This window comes from Lycorma delicatula, chromosome 1, assembly GCF_047948215.1.
Source record: "Lycorma delicatula isolate Av1 chromosome 1, ASM4794821v1, whole genome shotgun sequence".
NCBI lineage: Eukaryota > Metazoa > Arthropoda > Insecta > Hemiptera > Fulgoridae > Lycorma > Lycorma delicatula.
Genome location: NC_134455.1, coordinates 237,642,688 through 237,667,548, shown reverse-complemented (window position 1 = coordinate 237,667,548; position 24,861 = coordinate 237,642,688). Strand labels below are relative to the sequence as shown.

The window sequence follows — 24,861 nt, the reverse complement described above, 5'->3', positions numbered from 1 at the left end:
GCTGGTTTTTATTTTGCGACCGATCAGACCTTGAAAAAAAAATAACCCTCGTATTTATATATATTGATTTTTTTTTTATGAAATAATGTATTGTGACCAACAAAATTTATGCCTGTTATAATTCATGAGCAGTGCTATGCAGTGAATGTCACAGTGTGTATCATAGCATGTATGTTCATTTTAGTTCACAATAACATCTTCTGCTACAGAGGTTGTTTTTTCTTTTCAAATTTAGTGAAAAACATTTAAAATTAAATGTGAGGGACCAGTATTTTATGTTAAAGAAATATATAGTGAATTACAGTTGAAGAAACAGTAGTAAGTATGCAAAGTAACAGACCTTTAATAAAACTCCACTGTCTAGCAAAATAATGCAATAAATACTATGTATTTACTGCACCAACATTTACATTATATCACCACTTAAATAATTGCTTATAAATTATTTATAATTTTGTTGGTTTTACGGTTCATTTTTCTTCAAACAGTTTGTTAAATTCTTTTCTGCATAATTTTATAAACAGACTTCAAAAAGAAGATGATTATTCTCCTTGAATCATTTTTCTAATACTATTCTCCATTCTATCATTTCTTAAAAAAATCCAATTTAGTTTATGATAATCAATTTTAACCCTTCAAGTTTATACCCATTTTCAGTTTTATACCCCACATTTTTTTTCAGATGTCTTATATATTCTGTTATCCTTTAATACTACTGTCCTTTGATATGGTAACCTTTAATATTACTGTCTTATAAAGTCAGATTCATTGCTCTAATCACTTTCCTTCCTTTATTGATTCTTTTTGTGACTGTCCTTTCTGAAAACCTTATAATTTTTAACCCCTATAATTCTTTTCTCTCTTCATTTCAGCTATAATTTCTTCCCGCATATCCTCTTTTCTGACTCCTCGTTAGATACTCAAATTCATCTTTTTGCCAGCTATCCAGTATTATTTAAGTTTCTTACGTGACTCAAATCATTTTTATCTTACCAGCCTTAACCTGTTATCCACAAAATATAAAGTGAATATTCGATCTCCCTGAAAGCTCTTATACTTTCCTATTCCCAATGCCTTTGTTTGAAACCATCCCAAAATTAATCTTAAAAGTATCATGGATAGTCCTGCCATAGATTCTTATCTGCTAGTCACTCTTCTTCAAACATTATCTTAATACATCTCACATTATTCTTGTACCTAACAGCAGAATTTCACACACCACCTGTGCTCCCACTGATCATTCATAGAAAAATTATCATATACTTTTTTCCAGCTTGAAGCACAAAAGCCACATGTACCTCTGTCGCCTACTTGTATTCATCCTACCAAGTTTTAAGGTGCAAGTTTTACCAAATTTTGATTTTTCTGTTATAAATCTAGCTTGTTTCTTTTCTGTTTTTTTTTTTGTGAAATATCCTTCTGTAAGATTCTTAAAAATACTTGAGACTTTCCAATAAAAGGAATAATTATAAACCATATGGTCTATAGGCCCCATGACTATCTCTGGATTACTTTTATGAACTTTGATATATTTTCCATATCTACACCTCTCAAACAGACTTATGTTTAAACAGTAACTAACATAGTGATTGTAAATAGTAATATTAATAATTATTATTATTTTTTATTTGTACAGCATCTACAGGATAATGCCCAGTAATAGTTACTAATGTTTAATAATGAATTTTATAGTTTATGAAAAATGCCATACCTGATTGGAATTCAAATCCAGAACCTCTTGATGAAAGGGAGATAGATAGAGTGAAGATTCTTTACAGGTTACGCATATAATCTGTATTCTAGTGATTGTCTTACCTTCCTGAATGCCCTTTTACCTCCTGTAAATCCAGTCGCAATTATCTTTCATTGTTATCCACTATTCCCTGTTACCTAATGGATTGCCTTATACTATCTTGCAGAAAATTTGTAAAATACTCTTACTATAACTCATATATGGTGATAATGTAACATATACAACATGCATAATAGCCTTAAGAATGACTGAGACAGATGGCTAAAGCAATAAATTAAGTACCCTTTTTTGTTGAAATATTAGTGTTTACACAGTATATCAAATCACTCTGAAAGATGATATAAAAGTTATTTACAGAAATAATAAAAATTTATTGGGGAAAATGTGTAATATACATTAGCCAAATTTTCTATTAGAATTTATTAAATCATAGAAATGAAATAAAAATTGTTCAGTAAAAAAATATTGACTAAAATTCAATTGTTATAATTAAAAACTAAATACAGATTGGGTACAAGTAAAAAGTTTATTTTATTGAATTAACTTCCTTCAAGAAAATTAAGTTGAAATCTTAACTTCTTAAGTTCAAATCTTTGTTTATTCTTCTGGAAGATTTTGTTAAGACTATTCTTCAACAACTTTTGTCCATTGACATGTACTTCTAAAAAGTAGTCAAAATCTAAGTGTGCTTCATTATCTGGATTTTCCTTCAACTTCTGTCTTGGGTTATTTTTGATTACTCATTTTTTGCAATACATGCTTGTGTTAATTTGTTTTCTTAAGAGTTCAATATTGTTAATTTTGGCTCCAGTTATTTCAGTTAGCTAGTGCTGATTGGTAATGATTTTATTTTAATCAGTAAAACAGTTTTTTCAGTTAAAGAAAAATATTTCCTTGTCACTATTAACTGTAAAGTATATATTAATAAAAACTAAAACTTTTGTCCTAGAAAACAAACAATATATTTGTCAAGAGTAATCATGATATATAAAATATGATTTGCTACTTGAAGTTCTCAAAATTTTAATGTGTCACTGAATGTGAAAACCAGTTGTAATAAAGCTATGTGATGCTAAATAGTGTAAGCTGCACTTGTTAGTCAGTCTTACAAGTTGCATTGTGCTATGTGGATTGTGGTTTTGGTTTTGTGGCTTGTAATTGTAAGTTAGTGTTGTTTTCCTATTATATGGTGAAGTGAAAACAAGAGATATTAAATAAGAAGCAAACTCACAAAGATGAGTGCAGAAACTGACCAAATGTTTTAGCTAACAATTAGTAAGCCTATTTTAGGACAAACACAAACATATGATTGATTCAAGCATTTTAAAACAGACAGCAGTCAATTGATAGTGATTAGGATTCTGATTTGACTAAAAAAATGCCTCAAACTGTAGCAAAAATATATGAAGCAATCTTGTTAGACCAAAGAAAAATAATTCATCTATGGGAGTGGTGGTTTACTTTGTAGTTTTTGTCAGTGAATACTATCACAGCTCAATATTCAGTTTATCGCAATGAAATTTGTTCAAAGGCTGTTCAGTATTGGTACAATTACTGTGATCATGTTCTTTTATTTATTTATTTATTTACTTGGGAGGCATGTATTCTATTTATTATGTATTTCTCTTAAATTGATATAATGAATCAGTAGATTAATTTGTTTTTTAAATATTTTCTTTGTAATTAGGTTTAGAGGAAGATGAAGAGGAAAAAACTGTAAATAATAGTGAAGATGGTATCAAAGTGAGAGCAAAGCGACAGTCAGACCAGTATGAGTACACTCCTACTAAGACTCGTTGCCCTCTTCTTTTAGTAGCTGATTATAGATTTTATCAAGAAATGGGAGGCAGTAATACAAAGACTACTATAAATTATTTAGTAAGTTTAGTAATATTGGGAAGTTCTTATTTTGGTGTCCGTGCTTTGTGTTACCATTAAGTAAGATAAAATTTGATTGCTGTAGTTGATATTTACACTTAATTTTTATTTATTTACTTACTAATGTCTAGCTTAAAAGGTAATCCAAATGGGTTAACCTTCTCAAAAGCATATTTATATACCAAAATAATAATAAAATGAAAACTGTCACAAATTACAAAAGAGCATTCACCATGGAAAATTAATTCTGTAATAAAAAAAACATATTAACATGCTTTTTGTAGCTAGGCCTCTTGAAAAGCTCAGTTGGCAAGCTCCTCCTTGGATATCTTTAGAGGAACTCCTACCATGCACTTTTATTGTGTCATCATAGATTGCATTTGTTTTTGAAGACTCTTCATGTGAAATTTCAGTATAAATGCGTCAACATTTATACTGAAACATTTTCAGTATAAATGTAACAATGCTCGCTATTTGTAAATTAACCATACTTGTCAATGTTAACAGTTCTTCAAAGTTTGGCATCAAAAATCAGCAACTAAGATAAGCTTTCCTATTTCTTCTTCTAGTTTACTTAGTATTTTTAGCATTGTTAGTGAAATATAGGAAATGTGAACTATTCTCTTAAATACATAATTATGAATAGTATTAAAAATCTAGTTTCTTATAATTAAAGTAACACTTATGAATGTGTTGGAGAAATTAGATGCATAAAAGAACAAAAGTGAAAGGAAGATTTTAATTTTAATATCATGTTAAAAATATAAATTGTTAGTATATTTATTATCTCATTTTCCAAACATAATTGCTGAATACTAATATCAGGAAATCATAAAGGAATACAGGGACCCAGTTCATCTAGTGATTTCTTCTTTTTTGTCATATCAACTGCTTGGTAATTAGCAACTATGATGAATGTGATAAGAGGAAAGAACATTGGATTAATTTTCTAGACCGTCAGTTGGAAATGAAACCTGGATGGAATCTTTAGTGTTATAGTAGCAGTCAGTTATGCTATCAACCACACAGCCAAAATGGTAATTCTTACTGTATGTAGATGCTTAGTTGTATGCTTTTCTGTAATTATGTTATTTTTTATTTATGTTCACTAATGTGATAAAAATAATTCTATTATTTTATTTCAAAGTTGGCTAACACATTTATGTTTTTTAATTAATTATAACACTTGTTTTGACTTCCAACCAACTACTACAAAAAAAAAAAACCATTAACCCCAAAAAGAAGGAATTCAGATTTTTAAAAAGGGATGCTTTCAGATTGAACAAAGAGGTCAGCTAGGCTAATGTGAGTATTGACCATACTCACAGGTTATAAGTAAAAAGGAATAAGAAATCTCTAATTTATCCATTTGATAATATATCTAAAAGTTTAATATAATGTGCATCAGTAAGCTATATGGAATGTGGATTATTCTGTGTACATAATCCCTTTTAATGAATCTCCTACAAACAACTAACTTCATACTTATTAGAAAAATATACTGTTAGAAAAAATAATTAATAAATACTTACTTACTATCCAATGCCCGCCCTTGGCTGTTGAGCCATTTGGCAACGTGCTGACCAATAAAGACGGGCTTCTGTGAACTCCAGGCTGTCATCCAGCTGGGTGTAATCCAGGACCAAATTATTTATTTATAATAAGTAAACAACTCATTTTAAAACTCTATGTAATATTAAATAAATTAATCATTATCATTACTAATTAGTATCTACTTTTAATAATTGTTTTGCCTAATAATTATAATTACTTTTCTAATAGAATAAAATATTATTTTTAATTGTTTTATTTCAACTTATAATGATATGTTATTCTTTCTAATCTGGAATGTTATTTTTTCTAATTTTTAATAATTATAATTTTGAATTTTTTTATTTTTAGCTGATTCAGAGAGAAGTTGGATATTTTGTTTCTGATGTTATTTGATCAGTTATTGAGGAGGAGGGATTTGATGACTGTGATGCAACATTGAATAGAGTGAATGTGGGTTTTTTTTAAATCTGCTCCTGCAAATATATTGTCATTCTCATCTGAAAATACCAGTAAAATAAAAATACTTTATATCACAAATATAAATTATCATAACAAATGTTCTTTTGCGTTATTATTATTTATCTACAAAAATGGCTACTAGAGACTTATAAAATACTGGCAGAGAAAAGAAAGGAAAGGAATGTTAAGAATAGCATTAAACTTGTTTGATAGTTGTATAAAACAAATGAAAAAAATGAAAAACTGAAATTCCTCATTTAAAAAGTTTTTTTCAGTAATTCATAGGAAATATTACTCTTTAAGCATTAGCAGACACCTGTTGGCCTGCATAACCTGGAACTGTGCCCTAGTGATAGACTTGTTGAGAGGCTTATCATGATTTTTATTTTCTGAAAAAAAAAAAAAAATAATAATGTTTGGATGATGTACAAAATAATGACATTTGAAATGAATCCCTGTAATGAGGGGTTGCTTGCTTGATCTCAGGTTGCAATGAATGTATTAAGCTACATATGGAGATATACTTACTAATGCTTTATAAAGCCTTAATATCTAGGCATTTGGCCCAGTACTTAGTAGAGTTGTGTTATTTCAGGTTTAATCAAAAACACTGACTTGAAAAGTAGTTTCACTTTATAAGTTGTGTAGTTTCACTTCATAAGGCCATTGTAAGACTAGTCTTTATTATAAGCCATTATTATAATAAAATTACTTCAAAAACTGCTCTATAAAGTAATAAACTGTTCAGTTCTTGTTTAAATTTTGACTTATGTATGCCATTTTTTAAAAAACAGCTATTGTTAGTTTTAGTCCAAATTTTGATAAAATTGGTATAATATGGTTACTTCATAATTATGTTTCTTCTTAAGATGATAAAATGAGTTAATTAAAATTTACATGAACAAATTTATTACCAAAGATACTTACCATTTTTTGCTTGGTCCTTGAATAATCAGATAACATTTTTTTTAAAATAATCTGCTTTGAATACTTAATTAAGGAAGACTGAAAAATAAAATTTTTATCACAGTAGAATAAATAAATATTTTTAATAAAAGAACATTTTTATCACTCATGTCTGGGATGGAGTGGTAAGTAACTTTCTGTCTTATCTGGAGGTTCCGGGTTGGTGTCCCAGTCAGGCATGGGATTCTTCACATGCTGCAAAATTGTTGATACGCATGCAGACTATCTGTTGGCTTGATATTATCGGGTCAGCACTGGATCTCCATATCAGTTAGTGAAACCAGGCTGAATAGATAGCAGTTGAGAATTTTATACAATATTTGGTAAAAGAAAGGATTGCCGAAAGCATTTAGTGTGCTGCCTGGGCTTTCCTATGTACTTCTTTGTTTTTCTTGTAGTTGCAATGTTTTTGTAGTTGGTTTGTTTTATTGTAATTGCATGTTGAACTAACTCACTTCTTTTACTTTCGTGTAGGTAGTGGATTTCAGTTCCTTTCCTTATTTTGTTTACAAATCCTTATCTTGTTTGAGACTAATGTAAGAAGTGTTTTGTTTTTAGTTTTGTTGTTTTTTTGGGTTAGTAGTACATTGATGTCACATGTGGCATTCACATTGGTGGCATCCTGGCTGAGGCAAGAACAAAACTGAGAGATGCCTTTTGCTGATGTTTTGAAGATAACCTCTGGTAAAGCCCATAAGGGCTAGGTACAGAGGGGGTGGCATGACAACTGCAACTGTCACATGGTGGGTGTCCTCCTTTATGGGGTCAGGATGACTTTGACTAATGTAAAGCATCTGTAGTTCAAGTAACAATAATCAGAGTTCCTTTCACTGGGAGAGTCATCATCATTACTTTTCATTATATTAGCTTGCTTACAACCATTCATGATGCACAACATATGTAGGAAGAAACTTTTTGGATTTTAAAATTCAGAGAAGTTTAAACAAGAAAAGAAAGATTGCATAACTTAATTCAATTTGTATGTAAATTTTGATTTTGTCTGTTAAACAAGATTTAGCATAAATTAATATTTAAGTAATCGTAAGAAAATGTTCTAAATAGTTAATGGTAAATTTTTACATCATGAAATAATTTTCTTAATTGATGGGTACACCATCATCAGTAATTCTCGTTCCATAAATATTCTTAAGAAGATACATACATAAAAAATCCCCCAAAGAATCATTGTAAGTATACAAATGTAGTGTAAGTTTAAAATCGCTTACTTCCTTCTAATTTAGTGAGCTTACTTTTAATTTCACAAACTTAATACAGAAACTTTTTCTCCTTTAATGCATTCAGAGCTACCTTGAGATGCTACTCTTTAAAAAAAAACCAAACACAATCTTTTTCCTTTTTTTACTAACTTTCATAAAGTAAAGGAAGTATCGTGATCATGAAAAATTTCGGTTTCCAGATTTCAAAGGAAATGTCCATTTTGACCATCCCTGAATCCATTTTGAGTAGTTTTGGCATGATGTCTGTACATATATATCTCACATAACTCAAAAATGATTAATCATAGGATGTTGAAATTTTGGGTTTAGGACTATTGTAACACTTAGTTGTGCACCTTCCCTTTTGATTGCAGTTGACTTAATCAAAAGTGTCCATTTTCTTAATTGCAATAATAAGCCCTCATAGAGAGCTTTTCATCGATATATCATAAGTGGTACTTATTTTCATTGGTTCCAGAGTAATAGCCAAATAAAATTTTAATTAATGAAATATTTGGAAAGGCACATTGATTCAAATCAGACTTCATTTCCTTTTTTTTAATTTAAATATATTGATTTATTAATAATTATTAACCTTTGATTGTAAAAAAAAAATTATGATAAATAATATTCAATAATAACAATAAAAAAAAAAAAGTAAAAATATGTAAATAAAATGTGTATATGTAATTTAATAGGCATACAAGGAAGTTGTGTTGTCCACATCGGATTTTTTAATCAAGCATTATAGAAAAGGTTTGTGGTCAGACAAGACAGTTTTTGTACAATTTTAGAGTGGTATGAACTCGGTACTTATCTTATATATTTATTTATATAGAGATTAATTAGATAAATTAAAACAAATATTTTAAGTAATAATTATATCATTTTTCAAAGATTTTTGGCATTTTTTTTAAAGAAATTTGAAAAATAATTTTTTTCCTAATGTGTACATTGCAATCTGTTGTTCAACTAGTGAACAATAAGCAAATCCCCCCCCCCCCGCAGAACAATGAGATGAGAAAGATATTATGATGTATAAATGAGGTATAGTCTTGTACAGGCTCAGGCCAACCATTCCTGTAACTTGTAGTTAATTGAACCCCAACTACCAAAGTACTCTGGTATGCACTCTCTAGTATTCAAATCTGTATAAAAGCAATTAATTTTTACTAGGATATAAACATCAGAACCTTTGACTTCAAAAATCAGCTGTTAAACAACTGATTTGCAACTATGAATTAACTACTAGACCAGCCTGGTGGGCTAAAAACTAATGAGCAGCTAATAAATAAAAAATATTTACTGGTTTTCCACCATTGGGTATTTTCTCAAATAAACCATTGTTTATAATGAACTAAATAATATTCAAGTGGAATATTTGGAACTCTTGTTTCATCATAAATGAAGAGTTTTTAGTAATATTTTGGTTTTCACTGATTTAAGATTAATTTTTTGATCTTCCCTATCAGAGAGTCATTTCTCTATGACAGAATTGATCATTGCTCTCATTCCCTAAGATCTGCTTTAATTCATTATAATGATTTTCATCGTATTTATCCACCACCTTTTTTTTAAGGAAAGAGCCAGATTTGCATTGCTAGTAGGTATATTAATGCATGCACAAAACTGCAAGGCCTCACATCTATTCATTTCTTTACACCACTACTATCTGAAGAAAAATACTACTGAATTCACTACTAGTATGGTAATAGTCAAATTATGAACGAAGAAAATTGTAATGTTAAATTACTTTGTTAATGATCTCAGGCTTCTTACTACTCTTGGGCCCAAACTAAAAAAAATCTTAATAATTAAGCTTGTGAAGTAAACTTGGTTACAAATCATAAAATTTTTCAAAGGTTTAGTTTCCACCAGTAGTCAGCTAACATTTTTGTTTTTCATTTTCCCAGGTATCATATGTCCATTGTAGATATCTCCTGGAGAAAACATTCTCCATGTTCATCACTGATAGTGCCAAGATTGTTAAGGAAAAAATCCAAATGTGATTGTAAGAAATGGATTTTGAGTGACATGTTACACTCAAGTTCTTTGTAGTTTTGAGGGAGTTCACTCACAAGTTCTCTGTAGTTACTGGCCTTATGGTTTCCAAGGAAGTTGTTTGCCAAATTTTGAAAAGATTTCCATGCAGCAATCTCTAACTCATTCAAACATTGTTCAATGCCGGATCACTCATTAATTTTTGATTTGTGGTCCAAAAAATTTACCTCCCTTTATTTTAGCATCGCTTGCTTATATTAGGGAATTTATTTTTTAGAAACCAAAACCCTGCACCATTATGATTCATTGCTTTAAAAGAATTTTTGAATAAACCTGGCTTAATGTGTAGTGACAGAAGATAAATTTTTTTTGGTTTTACTAGTGCCTGAGTAACAACATTCGTCTGTCCTACAGTCAGTACCTCTCTCTTTGGCCACTGCTCTTTTATGTAATAGTTTTTCCTATCCCTTCTGTCCCACTTGCACAAAAAACAACAGAACTTGGTGTATCTAACTTGCAGTCCAAGTAGAAGCGCTATTACTTTCAGATCTCCATAAATATGCCATAAATATTTCTTACACTGAATCCTGCTCAATATAGTTTTCATAAGATTCCTTCATAAGTACAGAGTATGCTAACTGTATTGATGGGTATTTATTTCCAATGTGAGGTAGAACAGCTTTCAAACTAAGCTTTGGTGACTCAATAAAAAGTAGTCATTTGTCAGGATGGTCCATATGTCCGAAAGCTTCCAGTAAAGAGTCCACATATTACAGTATACTAAATTGCATTAATAAAGATATGAAAAGCATTATTTTAGTGTTTGGTTGTAAAGATGCCATCCTTTCAGTCTTGATGCCAGTATTTCTGCTTGATTCTTTGATAAATTTAGATCAAGAGCTAGATCTTTTAATTATATCTATTTTCTGAAAAGTTTGGATCTCTTTCTTCATCGCTTAATAAGTCAGTACAAGATTCAACATTTTTAACTTCATCTAAGTTTCATGTTTCTGGTGGTAGTGGAATTGGAAGCTCTTGGCTAATTGGCTCTGGTCGCATGGCAGAGGGATATCAGGGTATTGATAAGTGTACGTCTAGTTTTAGCTATTATCCCAGATGTCTTAATTACACAAAAATAAGTCTGTGGTGTGATCCTTCGGCTCTTTCCAAACTGTTGGAATTGTAAGTGGCATGTGACGAGATCCATTTACCCAACCAGACAACAGCGTTACACAAGAAGCATAGCAAAATATGAGAAGCCAAGATTTGTCCTGATCACCTAATTTACATCCTAAATACAGTTCATATGATTTTTTTGTTAGTGGAGTTATATTTCTTTTCTAAGACTTCAACATTACCTCACCACAGATGTATGATTAATGCAACTGTGAGGCATTGTTAATACATTATGTTATTTAAAAAGAAGTAGTTTATAAATACACTAATTTAATAAACATACACTCATTTTAGTGGACAACATATACTCTCAAATATGAAAGCCAGCTACAAAACTGAATATTACACAAAGAACTTGAGCTTGAATGAGAATTAAAAATATTTCTCTAGTCTGCACGACAGTTTATAAGTAAATATAATAATGACAGTCATAACTAATGAGTAGATGTTATGCTTACAGTAACATAAAAATGACAAATGAGTCACATTCTTGTTCATTTTAATTAGTTTATAAATAATAAACATGATGACTAATGTCTAACAAATCAATGTGACAACAATTAAGGGACTATAATAAGTAAATAAAAGCTATCTACTTGATAAATAATATAATAAAACATGTTCACAAAATCCTATACTTGGACTTGTGCATGTTACTACCTGATAATAAGAATGGTAGTAAAAAAAAAAACTAAGCCTGATAGAAGAAATCTGATCTCATATTTGAAATCAGCGTGACAAATACTATAAGAATCACTTATTCACTCTTATTCAATAAAATCATTGTTGATCAGTGTTATGAAGAATACAGTACATTTACAAAACAAATGTAAACAAAAGAGAATATTTTATGACCCTTACAAATTTCTAATAATAAGCTTTTACATTAAATTTTGTCACAAAAGAGTGTTATGTAGAATAAAAAGTTTGTTATGAACATTTGACCTTTCTTCATTGAACATAGTGCGCAATTTTGTAACACCAGATTTGTTCATAATCTAGTAACCTTACTGTTTCTTTATTTGCTTGGAAATTTTTGTTGAGTGAATCTTTTTTGCATTTAAAACAGAGTCATACTTTTAATTTTATGTTTGGCAGGATTTTCTATTTTTGTACATTTTTACTTAACATATGAACAGTTGCATATCTTGGTTCAAGCTGTGGTAATATGTCGCGAGGAACTAGTCTCCGTTATACTGATGGTAGGATATAATTTGCATGATTGCCATGCAAACATTCTTCTTACTTATGGCCCTCTTACATATATTGTGAAAGTTATCCAAATCCAATAGTAAATAATTTGAATTGTGTACTGTTTGTTGGGGATTGGCTAAGATTAATTATTTATTTATTTTTCCTAATTTTGTATTTTTTCAGTGCATCTGTTTAACATCTATTTAGGTAATTCAAATCATTAATGTAAGACTTTTAGTTTTATACTTTCAACAATGTTAAATATGCAACAGTATTGATCAGTTACTCCACATTTAAATTAATAAATATTTGTTTGTGAGTTCATTTCAGTCAGCTATTATGTATCATTTTAAAAATTCTCTGTTGTAGATCAGCTTAATAGATCGTGTTCATAAAATATACAATGATACAACTTGGCAGGATCGTCAGGAGCAAGATGGATTTAAAGGTATGGGCTTTGTAATAAAGAAAATTGTTGTTCATTCAGAACCAACCAGAGTACGAGGGGGTGAAGCTCATTATAACATGGTTAGAGAAAAATGGGATGTTAGAAATCTCTTAGAGGTAAATTAATTTAATTTTTCTTAAATATTTTCTTCATTAAATAAATGGCTTTTTGTTTATTTATTTTGCTATATTTCTGCTTATTTATGTAATGTAGAATGTGTTTTTTTAATAAATGTTAAGTTTTAAATTTTATTACAAATTGAACAGTCAAATGATTTTATAAACGTGTAGAGAGGTACATTTTATGTGTTAGAGGGTAACTGTCACATAATACTCTTAATTCAGGTGAGCTTATTACTTCTTAACACCATTTCCTACAGGTATAGATTTAACATGGTTATCAGTTGGGTCATTTGGTTAATTTCTTATAAAATTTTTATTTTAGAAAAATTATCTAAGTCAAAAATTTTCTATTTCAGTTCATCAAACTGTATTTGTTAGTGATTGAATAGGATAAAATTTTACTTTTTATTCAGAAAATTACAATCAGATTGCCTGTTTTTTAATGGTTACTTTACTGCCAAATTAGCATGTAATTTGATGTTAAAATTTTGCCACCTCAATTAAATATTTAGTTTACTTCAACACTTCTTATTAATAAAAAAACTGAAGTTACCACTCTACTAGAAACGTTATTTACAGCTCATAAGTCACACCTTATCAACCATAGACAGATGGTTAAAATTCCATTTTTCAATGACTCCCAATAAAATGCAACTTCTCATTGCAAGATGTAGAAGGTGGTTGCCACAGATAAGTATTCTCAGTCCCCTGATAATACATATTCTTAGTTTTTATTGATGATGTTTCTGAAAATCTCAAAACACACATTGTTATTCTCTTTGCTGATGGTACCATTTTTCCATATCCAAAACTTTAAGACAAATATAATACTTTAATTATTTGTATATTATAAACTTCTTCAGAAGATCAACAGTAAAATCCGTCTTTAGCATTATTTGTTTTACAATTTACCAATTTTTTTCACCTGACAGAAGTCCATAAAAATAGTGTTAAAATTTCATTCTTGTAAAGATATTTCTTGCATGTTATATCATTATTTAATCCAAACGTGAAAAGCCATAGTAGCTATTTTTCAATGTCTTGGTGAAATTGTTAAATATTTGTTACCAGGATAATAGTGAGAACCAAAGATTGTAATAATTAATTACAATTCTTGCTGTTTAACATTTAGCAATTATCAGGAGCAGTAATTTTAATTATAACGTGTGACTTGGCAAAGGTAATCCATGCTACTTACCACGCAGCATTCTTTGTGGTTGTTTAATTATAATTTTGTAATTTCAGTTTTTCATGTTGAATACTATTTAATTAGTCAAGTAACCATCAAATAAATCATCATTGTCTCAGACCTTTTGAATATAATGTTTATTGTTTGCAATATAGATACACATGTACACAAAACATTGGCAATTTTTTTGGAGGCAAGGAAAATATGTACAAAAGAATATTTATTGCAGTATTATTTAACGACCTCTAAATTCTTAAGCATACCCTATAATTATGACTGTAATGATTGCAGTACTTAAAAAACAAAAAAATGAATCATGTCATATGATGTTAAATCAATGTCTGTTAGATAAAAATATAATGTTTGTTAGACATTAATATAATGTCATATATTGCTTTAAATTCCTCAATTGCAAATTAAAATGAATAATAATGGATGTACAAAACATAAATTTTAGTCATCCACATAAAACACTTCTAGTCTGCAAATTCATATCTTTAATTTTTTATTTATCATAGTTTAACAGATAAATAGATAAATACGTTAACTCACTGTACTTAATAGAATATTTAAAATAGTTTTCTATATTCAATTGAATGATGTGGACCATCATATAGAATAAGATGGAGTTTTATAAGTTCATCATTATTCATTCATGAGTTACATTTACAAGAAAACATTTTTGTGTTAAGAGATGTTGATTATTCATATTGTTTTCCAAAACCAGTTCATGAGTTTTACTCATGAGGTTTATGTATTCTAGCTAAACAATTCATGAGATATTTAAGTGGCAGTATCAGTGTGATCATCAGCACTCAGCAGTCACCAAATAACTCTAACCTAAGGTAGTTGCAAATTCAGTTTCCTAATCTCTCTCAAATAAAAATCATTTGCTGAAAATTAATTAATGGCCTGCTATAAAAATGTAATTTTTGTTACACAAGACTTACATGATACTGCAATAAATTTAAAAGTATCACAAGATTAAAATAACTATAAACATAAATTGAAAGATTGAGACGTCGGTATTGTTGATCTCTGGAAATACTTGTTTACCGTGGAGTAGCCTACTTATTCATTCCTGATGTTATCTTATGTTATTATTTGTCTAAATCACGTATATTTATTTAACGATTCGTATTATTTATTACTGCTTAGAAAAATAAATGTAACTGTCTTCCTTCCCACTGCAACTTTTCATTAATAGTAGAATATCATGAGATATTGATTAATATATTTAATGAAAAAGAAACTTGTTTTCAAATAAATGAAAGAAGATTATTAATGATTAAAAAATAATTATTGACAGCAAAACAAATGAATAATAATATAAGTCTCAATGATTGTTTATGGTTATGTTTCAATTCTTATTTTTTATACTAGGTATTCTTTTTTAAATTTATTAATTTAGCTGAGCAAGTTTACTTTTTTACATGTAGGGTTATACTCTGTATTGTTATAAGAAAGATACTTTTTACAGACTTTTAGACTTCCTTAATACACACTGTAATTCTTACTGTTCAAAAATTCACTTAAATATTTTATAGAAAATAATTGATTTTAACAGTATCATTCTAATTTAGAAGAAGTACTGAATTAATATGAGTTTGTTTTTATAGCATTAAATTGTCACACTGTAAGCAGAAAGTGCCCTTGTGCAAAAGGTTTTCATGCCCCCCCAAATAAAAAGGTTTAATTAAATAGTTATTTAATGTTTTACTTATGAAATTGTGTTTTTGTGTAAGTGTATGCACAAAAATAAATTTTATTACACAGTAGAAAATCCTTGAAAATAAAAACACTTAAATTAAAAAAAAAGGAAAAAATATATTCTCAAAGTCTAGTCATCAATATCACAATTATTCTAATAATTGTGATATTCTAATAATTTGTGATAATAATAATCTTGTGTGTCAACACAGGTTTAATTGTAAATCTTGAAAATCCTTTAATAATTCATTATTACTACAACTAATCTTTTTGATTATCTATGTTCTTTATAACTTTAAAGTCCTGTGTGTGTTGTTTTAGTAAATTAAATCTTTCGTGTTTAAAGTTGTCTAAAAAGGCAAAGGAAAAATTTATTTTAAAATTTTGTTAGTGGTCAATTATTGCCTCATCATAAGCTTTGTAATTAAAAGATTTTGTTTTTATTCTTTCGTATCCATCTGAAAAAGAAGGATCAACATCAAGATTGCTTACTTTTTCCTTTGCAGATTTAATAATATTTATTTATTTCAAAAACTTGATCTTTTGGAAAAATATTTAATTGTTGTAAAACATGATTAAGCTCTATAATTTTTCAGATGTCAGATTTTGCATGATTTTGGTGATAACATTTACTAGGCTATAAATTTTAAAACCAAATTAATTCCATTTGACGTCGCACAAACCAACTCAATTTAATGGTTCAATTTTTACAGCATCTTAGAAAATCACATCAGATTATTTTAATTTAAAAATATGTGACATAAAATAACTGATTTTTTTTTTTTAATTCGACCATTTCCATAATCACTGGCACATATATCCAAACTAATAAATTTGGAAACTTTCCTGATTCTTCTTATGCCCAATAGAAATATTTTAAAAGTGTGATAGTATTTTAAAAGTGTATAGTAATTTTCAAGAAGGGTTAGAAGTTTACACAAATCATTATATTATTGGTTACAGGTAATTATAAAAATGCATAATAAAGTAAAAACCTATAAATAGAATGGAAATTTTGCTTGTAAAGTTTATTTAAGGTCAGTAGTATTAGTGCATTGTTTTACTTATTGTTAGGCTGGAAAAAATAAATGTACTATTTATCTTGTTGTCATACTATACATATGTTGTAAATTCCTTAAAATTGTCTACAAGAAAATTCAAATTATCAAAAAAACAAAAGTTCAAGTTATGAATAAATTTTTTATGTTGTATGAATAAAAAAAGCACCTTTTGCAATGCATGATCTCATGGCATGGGTGTGCATTAAACAGACCCACACAACAGTATTGATGTACCCAACACCCAAATCTGTGGTTGGTCCATCTCTGTGTAGTTACAGTTAAATTTGAAATTTTTTTTTGTATTACTTTTGAATGATTTAAAAAAAAAAGTATTTGTGGATATACTGTTCACTAAAAATTACCATAGAGAAAAAGTATCATGTCACTGTAGTTAGGGTCAAGTTTTTTTTTGTTATCTCCACCTTGGTACCAGACCTTTAATATGAATACAAGCCCAAGGGAAAATCAAGGGTAACTATTCCTGCTGCACTTCTGCCATCTTCATATGGGTAATCTTAACTTTAAGGACATCATGTGCTACACCCATTCGGTCTCCAGCAAAGTCCCCATGATGTTATCTGAGGAAAGCATGCTTAATTCCTTCAGTATGTTTCCCATGCTGCAAGAACCAGTCGCACCTATTTCATGTGTTCTGGTGCATTGGTTATTCTCTTTCATCAGTGTGTCCTACTCCCCACAATAGTCACATTCTGCAGAGTCTCCAACATCCACATGCACAGCTGAAGCATCTATGACTGGTAAGGAACCAGGTCAACAAGAGATCCAGGGGCGCAAATCTGGTCATTATACTGGCAGCATCATCTTGAGATGGTCCTGCACCCACAGCAAAGGGAGACAGACATGTGCACTCAGTTAATAATTGCATGGGCTTTCTCCATTTCCAGCGTGAAGAGGACCAGACTGGTGGTCTGTATAAAACTTACAAAAGCATCAGCTGGGACAAGAACTGTGCTTCGATGATCATGGATCTCTGATGTTGGTCATTATCCAACCAATGCCGGCACTCATTTTTTTGGCCTTGATACTTCTCTTATATGTCTTTGAAATATGTATTGTGATTTATTCACAAACTGAGGTACTTCACTGCAGGGGTAGGATGGACTGCAATGGCTGACGAAATACAAAATTGGGATCAGTTAGGCTCACCCAGGACTACGATCACTTTAGTCTTCTCTAGGGAAGGTTGAAGTATCATATCCTGCAAGCACAAACCAATATTTACCACTTTATTCCCAGTGTCCATCACCTTCCATTCAGACTTCGCTCTCACAATGAATGCCTAGTCATCGGTAAACACAGTCAGGGCTATCCCAACAGGAAGCACAACAGACAGAATTTCATCATACGCAATAATCCACAGTATTGACCCCAACATTGAGCCTTGCGGATCACCACAACTCATCCTGATCTGCATCTCTTCCTCGGCAGAATTAATCCTTGGCAACCTTTTGGAGAGGTAATGCCGAATAATCCTCCTCAGGTATAGATATACCCCACGGCTTTTTTGTACCTGGTATTAAACACTTGTGTCTTGAACCCAATCTAGCCTCCCGGGTGGTGATCATAACTCTAGATATGGCATCTAAAGTTAACCTATCCTTAGAAAAGCCGAACTGGTGGTCACTAAGAATGGCTGTTGCCTCCAACTCTTGGTTAAGCCTGTTAACCAGCATCCTTTCGAAAAGCTTACTCAAATAATTGGGCAACCAGATTGGCTCCCCTCTTTCCTGAAAAGCACAAGCTTGACAGACTTCCAAGACTAGAATCCATTCATAACCAATCATGCACTATGGAGTGAGTTTTACAAGCCCAGGGTGCATTGTCCAAGCCGGGGCCTTTACGCATTTGATATTACAACTGGCTGCAACGAGCTCTTCTGTGGTAACAAGTAGGATATCAACAGTAGCTATTTCCTTGCAATTCATCTCATCGCATCAAGGAAAGATGACCTTTGTACAACTCAATAGCGTAGTCTTGACTGCTTCATGCGCAGTGGATTTCTAGATTTAGACACCCAACCTGGTCTTGTTAGAGTTTCCATAATTTTGGAGAACTGCTTGTGCACCTCCCTTACAGCCAGTTCCTCACCCCCTTGAAATCTTATAAAGATAACAAATGTGTGATGCAGTGTGACCCCCACTGCACCAACAGCAAGAAACTCTGTGCCAGTTTATCCACAAGGACCTAATCTGCCTTCAGCCAACCCCCTTCAACAAATGGCTGAAGCCAGAGGATCCTGGTGAAGGCTTGCTTTTTGCACATAGGTATCTTTTGTGCTGTTGACCAGATTGATGACAACTGCTGTGTCCACCTCATGGTAATTGCAAATGGATTGCTTCATCAGCTCTGATTTCTGGCAATTTGCTGGCCAGATCCTACAGACAAGGCCCACAACTTCATCATCTACCCATCTAAGCCCAGAACTTGTCTTATCTGATGCATTGGTTTTTTTGATTTTAATTAATTTATTATATTAATTTTATTGATTAATAAATTAGTTTGATTTAATTTGGTTTAATTCTATTTATTTTTAGTAATTTTATTTAGTTTAATTTTTTGTAATAATTGTTTTAATTAGTTTATATAGTTTTATTTTATTATATTTGTCAGGTCAGAAGTAGAATAATGTAGAGTGAACTTTTCATTTATTAGGAAGTAATTTATAATTTAATTTTTTACCTGTTTTGTGTTATCAAGAATAATTTGAAAAAATGTTTTTTTGAAGTCTTTGATATATACAAGTTGATAAACTTTGGTTGTATAGGATAAAAATGTTATTAGGTATTTTCTCGAGAAGACAGTGAAAATGAGTTCTGTCTAAAGCATCTGTTTACTCATCAGCAGTTTCGTACTAAGGATACAACAGTGCTTGGCTTGGCATATATTGCATCTCCACGATTCTCCTCAACAGGAGGGATCTGCACTGGTGGTACTTATTTTATTTATAATGATTGGGTGTAAGGGATTCTCACATTAGTTGCTTGTTGTTGGCTTACCAGTTTTGGGTCTGGTTGTTGGGAAAATTTTTTTCATTGGATTTTTTCAAGTTTCTGTTATGGATTTTGTTTAAATACTATTAAAACTGCTTTTATTTATGAATCTTTTCCATTCAATGTACATTGAATTTAATATATTTATGAATATATTATTCATAAATAATATTCTACTCAAAGAGTATATTTCTTTACAAAGAATGGTTTACAGAGAAACTTTGCTGTTGTAAAGCAACACAATCTCACCATAATGTTCTTAGCATAGCATCCATAGAAATTCAGAATGGCTATTCTGTGTATTGCATAGTGATTTCTAAAACATAGTTTGTAATTTTAATCCAGATGAATATGATGAATTTTCATCTTCAAAAGAATTACAACTTATAAAAATAATAAATAATTAGTTCCTGAAAACTCCTAATGAAAATGAGATTTACATGTGTTTAAAATTTTTTTAAATCTAATTAACAACACACTATTCATAGAAAAACTAACAATGTACTTTTATAACAAGGTTATATGTTTACTAAAAGAATGAAAATAACTTGCATTACAAAAAATTACTAGCCTTAATTACTGCAGAATCAATATCATATGTGCAGCATATCAGACCAAATTTACAAAGTAATTATTACATACACATGAAAGTAGAAGCACAAATAAATAAATTTGTTAACTATAATAAGTACACCACACAACTTAGCTCTACTAAAGGGTAGTGCTGAAAATAACTACACATTATTGGAATTAATGTGAAGAAAAATAAGTATTACGTAACTGTTAAATTGTTAATTCAGACAAAAATACAATTTATGCAAAATAAGATCAATAATTCTTTAGTGAATGTGGCACAGTGCTTGTCTGTGCTTTAAAGCTGTTGTTTTAATTTATGCAGTATTTACTTATGTATTATAATATTTAGAAGCTAAATTTGTCCTCTTTCTATGAAGTGTTATTACTGTATAAATAATAGAAGAAAAAAATTACAAAATATCTTCAATGAGATAACAAGAAAAGTTTATAACTTCGTCTGGTCATTGGTTAAAGGGCATTGCAGTGCATTCTTTAGACTGAAAATTGTGAAACCAGGTGGGAATTTAGATACTTTGATAATGGGCTTAATTATTCATAAATCATTAATAAAAGCCCTTATAACTAAAGCAGCTAGTTAGGGTAGGCAGTCATAACAGTCATTTCCAAGTATGATGACTTCTTTAAAGTGTTGCAGTTTAATTTCATTATAAAGGGCGAGCAAAACATAAAACCAAACCTGGTTTTATGTTTTGTTGTCATGTTTTGTTTTAAGCGGTTATCAAAAAATTTGATAAAATTCATCAGTTCTGGCAATAGTTTGGAGGAGATTTAACTATTTAAAGAAAACTGATGATGAGACTAACATTAAAGAATAATTTTAAAGATAGCCAGACTTTGCTGACAATGACCTGTGTACTGGATTGGTAATTTTCAAATATAACCAACATAAGTAATTTTTATCTATTTCTGCTTTATGGCAGTACTGCTTAACCTCACAGTCTGTATGTTTTCAGAGCAATATAAGGTTACATTGTTTGTTTATTTAGTAACTGGTGAGTCTTAAACGGTATTTTACAGAAATTTATTCAGTGATTTGTTACAAAATCACATCATTTTTTTGTACTTTATGTACTGCATACAAAATAATCGATTTAAATTCAAGGAAAGAGTTTTACTTATAAACAATTTTAAAATTATTTCTCTTTCTGACAATACCAGTATGACCGCAACAATGAATAGTTTTTGAGTGTGGCTTATGAATCCTATTTTTAAAGAGATTGGCTTCATTCACCGAAAATGAGATGAAATGTGACTATATGAGGGTTGTTATGGCATAGAAAGATGTACTTTTTCTATCAAATAAACTTTTATTTTTCAACAAAGTCTCCTTTCAAGTCGATACACTTTTTCGAGCAGTGCTCTATTTTATTTTTCAACAAAGTCTCCTTTCGAGTCGATACACTTTTTCGAGCAGTGCTCTATTTTATTTTTCAACAAAGTCTCCTTTCAAGTCGATACACTTTTTCGAGCAGTGCTCTAACCTGTTTAACCCTTCAAAATAGTAGCTGACATCTTTCTCCGCAAAATAGGTATTTACGTATGCGATAACTTCCTCGTCTGATGAAAATCTCTTTCCTCCAAGCAAATCTTTAAGGTTGGAAATAAGGAAAAATTACTTGGTGTCAGATGTGGTGAATATTGTGAGTGGTCAACCAATTCAAAGTGCAATTTGTGAATTTTAGCCATGGCGACAGTCGAAATGTGAGCAGGTGTATTGACCTGATGGAAAAGCACTTACTTCTTCTTCAAATGTGATCATTTTTTTGCAATTTCTGCCTTCAGCTTTGCAAGTAATGATGCCTAACAGGACAGTATTCTGTCCTGTTATTGTTTTACCTTTTTGAAGATAATCAAACAAAATTACATTACTATCCCAAAAAACAGTTGCCATATCACCTTCCCAGACGATGGAACCATCTTCACCTTTTTTGTAGTAGGTTCACCCTTTGCATTCCATTGTTTTGTTGGAGTCATCTTGTTGTTTGATCTTAGGAGTGTAATGGTAGATCCATATTTCATCTACAGTTATGAATCGACACAAAAAATCTGACTCGTTTTGATTAAACTGCTCCAGCAGGGCCATGGAAATGTTTATTCAAATACATTTTTGTTCCAAAGTGAGAAAATGTGGTACCCAATGTACAGGTAGCTTACGCATATCCAATTATACAGTCAATATATGACAAACATATTCTTTTGATATGCCCATAGCCTCTGCTATCTCTCTAACCTTAATTCATTGGTCATCCAGTACCATTTGGTGAAAGTTTTCGATGATATCAGTAGTGGTTGCAGTTTTTGCATCATCAACCAAGCTGTTACGACTATGTTTAAATTCAGCTTCCCATCTTTTCACAGGCAAATGATAGTATAGAGGCCCGTAAACAGCGTCCAACTCTGTTTTAATTTGCGTAGGCGTATTACCTGTCAAGCAAAAGTATTTAATCACGGCACGATATTCAATCTTTTCCATTTTCACAGAAACACTCACAATGACTTACTCAAGCGATTATCAAACAACAACTGACCGTCCAAAATGGCTGAAATGGCCAAAATTTTAGTGAGTACCTTTCAACACATGTGCGAATACATTCCCTAACCTTTGTTGATGAGTGCTGCAATCTTCATGTTGAGACTCAAAATTTTTCAGAAAATCCTAGTAGGCAAATAGTTAGTCATACTCAGGGTTTGTTATTAATGAAAAAAAATAAAACTGATATTTGACCACATGCTGAGAACTTAATTCAGAGTTAGCACTCAAACTTATGATGATGATTAATCAGGACTGATGCTGCTGCTGACTAGAAAGCTTATCAGTCAGCTAAAAAGGTGCTCTGTAGCATCAGTAATCTGCATGTAAAGATTCATGTGGGCCAAAGCACATTTAAACTAGACCAAAAAAAACTAGGAAATATTACACTTTTTAAGGATCATTAATGCATCTGGATGTTACATTAAAAAGGGTTGTGTCAAGACATGAGATTGATAAGATTTACTGTCATACTATACTATGAAAAAATTGAAAATCCAAAAAACATACCAGTACCCAGCCAACTTTCCTAATGTTTATTCAATCAAAATTCTGTCTGTAATTGTGTTCAAAAAGAATAGAAAAAAAATACCCTTATTAAATCAATAACTCTAGTATTGTTCGATGAAGCAATTTAAAAAAAGTGTATACACTTGTTGAATTTATGTATGCCACTTCATTTTTATTTGAACCCAAGAATAATTGAGGGCATATTAGCCAACAGATATTTACTAATTGTTTAGGTATAATAATTTTTTTTAATTAAAATTGAGCGTTTATGTTTGATTAGTTTCTGTTGAGCTACAGATTTTCAAAAAAATTGAAACACAACTAACATTGAGGAGGTGTACAATTCATTCATAAAAGAACATTGGTTATTGCCCTCTCTTACTTGCTATTGATTATTTTGCAATGTTGTATTAGTACAATTAATTCAATTAGTAATGATTTGGGCACACACAGAACATTGTGAAAAGTTTCCGTGAGAATCAAAAACTGAGTTCACTAGTCTTACAGTATGTACTCAGATATCAATTGATAAACAGAAATCATAATAACATGTAATGATATTATCATTCAGAATGTAAAATGTGATAAGTCCAACTTCATAACCCCACACAAATTACTCCTGATAGCTACTTGACTTATATAAGGAGAGACTGGAAACAACCTTTCATATAATGTAAGGCTTACTACCACACAGTGCTAAGTCTTACTTCTTGGCTTCCCCTCCAAGAATATATGAGATCATCTTGATAGCATATAATATGTATTAATGACTGTTGAAATTCAGTGATTAATTAATTTTGTGAAAAAGTACAAAATTCTTCTTCAGAAAAGGCAAACTGGCTCAGAACTAGTTCAACATTAATAATAATAATAATTTGGTTTAAATACTACTTTTGCAGTTTGACTTCACAAAAGAATAATATTGAATCCTGAAATCAAAGTTGTACACTTTATTAAATATAATAATGTGGTAATTAGTACTCCATTTAATTCTGGTATTTATTTTACAATCATCCATTTGGTGTGCATTATACTTAATCAAATAGAAAACAAAACAAAAACAGACTATTTCACTTGGTACATTTTAAAAAACCATTTAGTTGTTTGTTTTTGGATTATCCTTGCTTTAGAAGATAGCTGATCAGTGATTGAATTATAGTCTATGATTATTAGAAAATTTTTTGTTGTAGAGTAACTTTTGATTTTTATCTTTTCTAATTTTTTGTGATGTTTGTGTCATTTTGGGTTAACAGTTGAGTGCTTTGTGTGATTGGGATTAGTAATTACTCAATACTGCTCATTTTTTTTATTCTTTATTAAGGCTAACTCAGATTTTGTATTGTATTCTTCAATGAATTATCCTTTCTAAAGAATTGAGTGAAGTTTTCTCAGATATCTCTCTTTCATTCTTGTATATGTACGTGTAAAAAATAGTGTACAGTCTGTGTGTGTGTCTTTTAGTTAAGTAATTGTGAAGCAGCAGTG

The 24,861-nt window shown here is 30.3% G+C and overlaps 1 protein-coding gene across 2 annotated transcripts in view; it reads left to right on the top strand.

The window, feature by feature from the left end:
• Tace (ADAM 17-like protease Tace) overlaps positions 1-24,861 on the top strand; it is a 72,866-nt gene that overhangs the window by 20,461 nt on the left and 27,544 nt on the right. Inside the window, exons 6-8 of one of the 2 annotated variants that reach the window (XM_075374572.1) lie at positions 3,441-3,631; positions 12,568-12,762; positions 19,531-19,678. In XM_075374572.1, the coding sequence (XP_075230687.1) occupies positions 3,441-3,631; positions 12,568-12,762; positions 19,531-19,678 (534 nt within the window). The remainder of the gene's footprint in view (positions 1-3,440; positions 3,632-12,567; positions 12,763-19,530; positions 19,679-24,861) is intronic. The other variant, XM_075374580.1, reaches the window with a different exon arrangement.